The following is an 8285-nucleotide window of genomic DNA, read 5'->3' on the forward strand; positions in this document are numbered from 1 at the left end:
CGCGCAGAGCGAGGCAGGCGGCGGGGGTGGCCGGGCGCCCGAGACTCCGGCCTGGCGAACGGGCTTCTCGGCGGCGACGCTGGAGCCCGGCTCCCCGGACCTGCCAGGCCAGGCGCGCGGCTTTGTCTGGGCCGAGGACGCGGCCCGCCCGGCTCCGGGCTCCCAGGTCCGGGCTTCGGGCTCCGAGATCCGGGCTCCCGGCTCTGGGCTCACGAGTTCCGGGCTCCGAGGTCCGGGCTCCGGGCTCCGGGCTCACGAGCTCCGGGCTCCGGGCCCCGGGCCCCTCGCCCACGCCGCCCCGGGAGCCTCCGGGTCCCCGTGACCGGCGCAGGGCCGCCCCAGGCTGGGACGTGCGCCCGGCTCCTCGTCAGCCTCCGCCTCCTGCCGGGCTCTCGGCGCTGCCGGCCGCGGGGCTGGCTCGGCCGCAGGGCGGGGCTTCGGGCTGCCGGGCGGGACCTCGGGCTGCCGGGCTCCCCCAGGCTGCGTCCGCTCCCGTCCCGGGCCCCGAGGGCTGCCTCACCTGCATGCCGGGGGCTCCGGGGTCGACCCCCGTGTCCAGGACGGCGACGAGCACGCCCCGCCCGTCATAGTCCGGGTAGCGGCAGAGGAAGGAGGCGGCCCCGGTCTCCTTCTTCGGCAGGAGACCGTGGAAAGGGAAGGGCTCCTCGGCGGCGGCGGTGGCCATGGGCGCAGGCTGGAGGGCGAGGAAGAGGCAAACTGCCAGGCTGCGCGCGGAAGAGCAGCGCGAGAACACCCCGGCGGCCGCCGAGACGGAGGCGGGGCGAGGGGCGGGGCCGGCCGCCTTCCGCCAATCCCGTTCCGTCAGGCGGGGTCGCGCGCGACAACCAATGAAAGCACGGAAGCCAGGTCGGCAGGCCAATGAAGCAATGCTACGTCAACCAACAGCGCCGGCCTCAGGCGCTGGTTTGGAGTGTCGCCCAGCTGCAGTGGAAGAGGAGGAGTCTGAGTACGTTTCTTGAGGCTTCAGTTTTCGAACCCGGGTTTTTAAAGAGATCCACACTTCGGGTTGTAGGAAAGGGCAGGCTTCCAAGCAAAAGGGCTTTGAGGTACGCGGAGGGAAAGGGGCAGCCAGCCAGAGGTGGCGGAACCCTTTTGCCCGGCAAGCGCTGGTTTCCAGAGTTGAGGTTGCGGGAGAACTTTTCGGTGCAAGTGGTTTTCAGGAGCCAGAGCTCCTGGTGTGCTTACCAGAAGGAATGGAACCTCCTCGCGCACCTGTAAGCCCTGGGAGCCTTCGGGTATCGGTGCAATCCCCGAACATGAGTATTTGAGTTTTCTCTGATTCACTTGTGTAGGTTTTGTTCCTCTGCCTTGTGTGTGCCCCCTGTGAAAGCAGGGGGAGAACTGGGGTGGGGATGGCAATAGTGTCAGTCAACAGGAAGTGGGTTGTTTGCCATCGGTAGACGTACCAGTAACAAAGCACGAGACTGAAGTGGGCTCCTCCTAGCCCCTTGGCTTCCGAGATTTCTGAAAAGCTTTTTTCTTATTTTAAGTTCCAACTCATTGCTCCTTAGGGCTATCCACTCACTCTGCATCCCAGCCCCACGAATTATGAAGGCAATTATCGAGCCATAATTTGCAGTCTTCAAGATTCACACTGACAGCCACCAAGTGCTTTCTGCTGCACTAATGGCCCTTTAATGATATTTATGCCTGTGTTCATGCCGGAGTCCTTAGCCCTTTTTTTGTGTGTGTGCCAGAGATGCCTTTGGCAATTTGGTGAGCCCTGGTGGCTCAGTGATTAAGAGCTCGGCTGCTTACCAAAAGGTCAGCAGTTGGAATCCAGCTGCTCCTTGAAACTCTGGGGGGGGGGGGGGGCGGTTCTGCTCTGTCCTAGGAGTCTCTGTGAGTCGGAATCGGTTTGATGGTAAGGGTTTTTTGTTTTTTTTTTTTAACCGACCCCTCCTCAGAGCAATGTTTTTAAATGCATGAAAAGTATATAGGACTACAAAGGAACTAAATTGCGTTTACATAACTTGGTTATGTAGTAATAGTGTGTGTTCATAGTTATATGTGTACTTTTTGCATTACATAAAAAGAGCTAGCAGCAAGCCTAATAAACTACCATAATTTTAAAGTAGTGAAGAGCATAAATGATATTTTCACACATCTACAACAGCTGTAATGAGATAACAAACTGATTTGGTGACAGAGTAACAGCGACTGCTAGTTTTTACCTACATCCAGAATCGAAGGAAATGCGAAATTAAAAACCAGACCCTTTGCGTAGAAGTCATTCTGACTCATGGCAATTCCACGTGAGTTTCAGAGTAAAGCTGCACTTCATAGGGTTTTCAATGCCTGTAATCTTATGGAGGGAGTCCCCGGGTGTGGCACACCCACTAAGCCCTGGGCTGCTAACCTTTGGTTGGCAGTTCCAATGCACTCAGAGGCGTGTAGGAAGATAGGCCTGGTGATCTACTGCCTAATGATAGATCACCACCACTGACAATCCTGTGCAGGGCAATTCTACTCTGACATACATGGGATCGTCATGAGTCAGAAGCAGGGAATTGACTCTGGCAACTGGTTTGGTCTTTTTGGTTTACATTACAGAAGTAGATTGCCAGTCTTTTCCTACACAGAGCTGGTGGGTGGATTTGGGTAGATCTCTGGGCCTTTCTTCCTCAGAGCTGGTGGGTGGATTTGGGTAGATCTCTGGGCCTTTCTTCCTCAGAGCTGGTGGGTGGATTTGGGTAGATCTCTGGGCCTTTCTTCCCCAGAGCAGCTGGGTGGATTTCAATGGTCAACCTTTTGGTTAGTAGCTGAGAGCAAGCTCCGCTCAGGTACTTTAAAAATTTGATTAACAGATGAGTGAAAATAAAGACATTTTTTTCTACACAAGTTTTTGGACCCCTTGAATTCCGTCCATAGATCTCAGGTTAATAATGCGTGGTGTAAACATAAGCCCGCTGTATACCAGTTTTCTCTCCACAGGATTTATAAGAGCCTCCATAAAGTCTCAAAAATCACTCTAGTGGCCATGCAAGGGTTTTCAATTAATTACTTGATTGTTCATTCCTTAGTGTTAGAAAAGCATTTTCTCTTTAGTGGCGAGCAAAAGTAAAAAAAGTTAAATGTTTTCTTTTCTACTCCCGACTGTGTTTATGTTACCTATAGGAAAAAAACTTCCAAGTACTTTAACAAGAAGGAAAAGATAATGACAAACGCCCTCAGTACATTCTTATATAGAGCTTATCGACACAATGGAATAGCTCCCAGTTTCCAACGAACCCAAGTCCAATCACTTCGTTTTACAGGTATGGAAACAAAGCCAGACAGGTTCACTGGTTGCCATGGGTTACAAAACATGTTACTGAAAAAGCTAGATTTCTGATCTCATAATCTGTCCAGAATATTCTATAATACCACACACACTGTACTGTGCTCACCTGCCAGGATTGTCACCCAATGAATGAATGGGAATGAACTGTTCATTCTCAGACCAAAGAGGCAGACTTATAACTAGACACCTGTAAGTGTTTTTCAATTTTTTTTATATTTACATACCCCATAAAAATGTGGAAAATCATGTACCATCATGTATTTTTTCTCTTTTTAAGAATTTTATTGTGAAAGTACGCCATCTCAATTTCTACATGTATAATTCAGTGACATTGATTATGTTCTTCAACTTGTGTAACCATTCTCGTTATCCATTTCCAAATCATTCTACCACCATTAACAGAAACTCAGTGCTTCCAAAACAAAAATTCGTCCTTTCCCCCTCTCTTCCACCCCTGGTAACCACTAATAATCATCAGTTTCTATATATTTGCTTATTTCATATAAGTGAGATCATACTGTCAGTATTTGTCCTTTTGTGACTGACCTGTTTCCCTCAGCAGGGTGTTTTCGAGGTTCACCCATGTAACAGTGTATATCAAGACTTGATTTCTCTTTATGGCTGAGGAGTATTCCGTTGTCTGTATATGCCACATTTTGTTTATCCACTCATCTGTATACGTTTCAGTTGTTCCACCTTTTGGCTCTTGTAGAAAGTGCTACAATGAACATTGGTGTACAGGTTTCTATTTCCATTCCTGCCTTCACTTCTTCAGGACATATACCTAGGAATGGGATTACTGGGTCATATGGTAATTCAATGGTCAAATTTTTGAGGAATGGCCAATCAGTTTTCCACAGTGGCAGTACCGTTTTACATTCCTACCAGCAGTGGCTGAGGATTACAGTTTCTCCACAACCTTGCCAATACCTATTGTTTTCTGGGTTTTTTTGATCATTGCCATTCCAGTAGGAGTGAAGTGGTATTTCACAGTAGTTTTGATTTGCATCTCTCTAGTTGCTCCAGGGTCACTGTGAGTCAAAACTGACTCCATAGCTGTGGGTTTGGTGGTAGCTAATGACACTGATCACCTTTTCATGTGCTTGTTGGCCGTTTGAATATCCACTTCGATGAAATGTTTGCTCAATTCCTTTTCCTGTTTTTTGATTGGGTTGTTTGTCTTTTCATAGTTAAGTCGTTGATTTTTTAAAATATATTTTGGATATGAGACCCTTATTGGGTATATGGTTACTGAAAATCTTCTCCCAGTCTGCCCCCCCCCCAAAAAACTATTGAGTCAATTCCGACTGATAGTGACCCGATACGAGTGGCTTTTGGTTAACAGCTGAATGCTTTAACCACTGTGCCACCAGGGCTCCCAGCCTGTAGGATACTCCCTTTTTAAGAAGACATTTGCAATTTGTCATCATAAGTTTAAGAAATTGTAAAGAATTTCTGGCATAGTAAAATATTGACATTTTTAATCTTTTTTAAAAACTCATTTAAACATATCCAGTTTAATGTAACTATCAACAATACCCATAGCTCTTTGATACCCTACCATCTTCTATTTGAAAAACGCTGAACATGTTGCAGTTTAAAATCATCAGACATTTTATATCACTATTTCTGCTTGAAACTTTATTTCCACTCTGTCGCCCACAGAATTTTATTGTAATATAATTTACATTTATGATTGAAAATATTATTGGTAATTTTATCATTTTGTGCAACCAAAAATTTGTATATTAGTGTTTGATTTTAACCTTTTTTCTGAGATCAAAAGTGTTAAAAATTTTGGATTACATTATCCTTTAATTTTTAAAAAGTTGATCAAAACTTATAGAACCAAAAGTAAAAGTTTGTTGAAAATGTAGACTTTAAAGAGATGGTTGAGATTGATTACTGGGTTTTGATTAAAAAAAGTTTTACTGACAGAATTTCAAATCAGCCCTTTATTTGGTTCACAGAGCCTATTATGTCTGTAAGCAGCATACACTGGTAAAATTTAGGTTGACTCAGAGGTATGCCTTGCTTCTCTGAAGTTGGAGACCTAGTGGTGAAATAAGTGGTTCAAAGGACAATGGATATGTCCTACCACAGGTACATAGCCAAGCAGATCGATTTAGAAAAAAATATATAGGGCATTTGAATGTCTGAAAATTGATTGTCTTGAAATTATTCCTGACTTTGTACCACAATTTCAGACCTCTGAAATTGTTTTAACTCAAACAAACAAACAAACAAAAAAACACCTGACCAGTTGTCGTCGAGTCAATTCCAACTCATAGCAACCCTATAGGACAGAGTAGAACTACCTCATAGAGTTTCTAAGGAGCACCTGGTGGATTTGAACTGCTGACCTTTTGGTTGGCAGATGTAGCTCTTAACCACCACATCACCAGGGTTTCCTTTAACTCAATACCAAGTTATTTATACTTTGTCTTCAAGCCATAGCATTCTACACATTACATATGTTTACATCTTTTCCTCCTTTGATTTAATGGCACTCTCAGCTAAGGTAGACCTTTAAATGCTAAGTCAGTTTTGTGGAATTTGGCAGTTCATTCATATCAGAAGGAAACAGTGGAGATAGTGATAAACAAAACAAGGGCTTAGGAATGGGAGGAGTAGGAACAGGGGGAGGTAAGAAACAAAATAGGGCGAGCATTCCAAAGCCTCAATCACTTTATCTAGGGTAAAACAATAGGCTAGACACACAGAAACCTCTCCCACGCTGCGTTGTTCAAAGCAGCAAGCCGTGAGTCAGAGGTCCTTGATTCCTTGATGCCCACCTCCCTTTACCATTACCTGCCCCATCTGAGGCTTCAAGCCAGTGCATACGTGGGGTACAAGGAAATCATTCTGAAGTATACTTACCTATGAGTCACCTTCTATGCAACTATTGCTCTACTATAACATTTAGAAAATATTTTAAATCAATATTCCAAAACTATTGCAGACGTTGTGTAAGCACCCAACAGAGCCCAGCTGCTGGGCTTTGAAATCCTCCTCTGTATTTACATTGAGGTCACTCCCAGCAGATGGGTGGCACCCAGCCAGTGACTGAGCACAGTGAGGATACTAAAGTGAGGTAGATGGGGAACTTGGTCAACAGCCGACTTTGGCTGGAGCACTCCCTCCACGGCTTTACAAAACCTTTCCTAGACTGCACGGCAGCCTGGAAGACTTCCAGGCAACCTTCTCTCCCTCTCTTTACTCACGGTCAGACTTGCACCAGAGTATGATGGCTTCCCTAGCCTGTTCTGACCCCTTCAGTATTTTATCTCACACAGGCTTTTCCCCTAATAGAATCCTTGCACATTTAGTCCTGTCTTGGCATCTGCTTCTCAGAGGACCTGGACTAAAACAACCATTAATATTCTGTGTATGCATTAGAGCTCACAACAACGAAACTGAGGTCTAGATTCTAGAGCTTTACCACTGTTCCCCTCCTAAAGTAAAACAAGCAACAATGACCTTCATTACCACTCTTAACCAAATAGGCCTGCTTCCTAGCCATTTCTCAGTCAAAAACCAGATGGGTGGTCTGATTGGCAAAGCGTAAGACACATGTCTGTGCCTAGCTGTAAAGGAGGCTGAAAAACTAAGTTCTGGAGTCTTATGTGGCTAGGCAGGACTGTTAATGTAGGAAATCCTGTAAACAGGAAGGCTTTTCAAGAGAAATCAGGAAGCCATGAACCATGACAAATATCCACTATGCCAATCTTTCACATATATTGTTGTTAGATGTTGTAGAGTCAATTTTTGACTCATAGTGGCCCCGTGTGACGTGTACAGCAGAACTGCCACATAGGGTTTTTCTCGGCTGTAATCTTTACAGGAGCAGATCATCAGGCCTGTCTTTCTTCCATGGAGCTGCTGGGTGGTTTCCAACCACTTAACTGTTGTGCTACCAGGACGTTTGTGCTGTTTCTTCCCCTCTCCCCTTTTCCTCTCTCTCTTTATGTATCTATATACATATAGTAGATATATATAATATGTATCTATTATATATATAATATATATATATATAATAGAAATGTGTATATGTATATGGATAACATTGCCAAGTATGGGAATTTCAGAACACTTAATGGTGCTCACAAGGAACCTGTACATATAGATCAAGAGGCAGTTGTTTGAACAGAACAAGGGGATGCTGCATGGCTTAAAGTCAGGAAGGGTGTGCGTCAGGGTTGTATCCTTTCGCCATTCTTATTCAATCTGTATGTTGAGCAAAGAATCGGAGAAGCTGGATATATGAAGAAGAATGGGGAATCAGGATTGGAGGAAGACTCATTAACAACCTGCAATATGCAGATGACACAACCTTGATTGCTGAAAGTGAAGAAGGACTTGAAGCACTTACTGATAAAGATCAAAGACCACAGCCTTCAGTATGGATTATACCTCAACATAAAGAAAACAAAAATCCTCACAACTGGACCAATAAGCAACATCATGATAAACAGAGTAGGAATACATATATATGTATCTAAGTATATATACTTAAACCTATATACATATATATTCTTACATATGTGTGTGCGTATATATACTTATATATATATTCCTACTCATAGCTACCCTAAAGGACACAGTTGAACTACCCCATGGGATTTCCAAGGAGCGCCTGGTGGATTCGAACTGCCGACCTTTTGGTTAGCAGCTGTAGCTCTTAACCACTATGCCACCAGGGTTTCCATATATATATATACATATATATATGTGTGTGTGTGTGTATCTCCTTGCTATCCTCCTCCTTTCTATTCTTTCTACCTCCAAGTCTAATTAAGCTATACAACACTAAGTTCCAGGTACTTGAACCTCCAGTCATAATATGGTAAACTAGGCATTTTGGACTAAGCCTCCTGGTGAGGATAATAAGAAAGACTGGACAGTATATAAAAATGTCTGTTCAGAGACAATAGAGAGCTAAGAATGTAGTGAAGAATTCCTGGAGAAAATGTAAACTCAG

The 8285-nt window shown here is 44.8% G+C and overlaps 1 protein-coding gene across 3 annotated transcripts in view; it reads right to left on the minus strand.

Annotated features, from left to right (window-relative positions):
* Nucleotides 1-685, minus strand: part of TPP2 (tripeptidyl peptidase 2) — a 90116-nt gene extending 89431 nt beyond the window's left edge. For all 3 annotated transcript variants that reach the window (XM_064275249.1, XM_023553181.2, XM_064275250.1), the window contains exon 1: nt 521-685. In XM_064275249.1, coding sequence (XP_064131319.1) covers nt 521-685 — 165 coding nt within the window. The remainder of the gene's footprint in view (nt 1-520) is intronic.
* Between the last annotated feature and the right edge of the window lie 7600 nt (nt 686-8285).

Source organism: Loxodonta africana, chromosome 23 (genome assembly GCF_030014295.1).
Source record: "Loxodonta africana isolate mLoxAfr1 chromosome 23, mLoxAfr1.hap2, whole genome shotgun sequence".
Taxonomy (NCBI): Eukaryota; Metazoa; Chordata; class Mammalia; order Proboscidea; family Elephantidae; genus Loxodonta; species Loxodonta africana.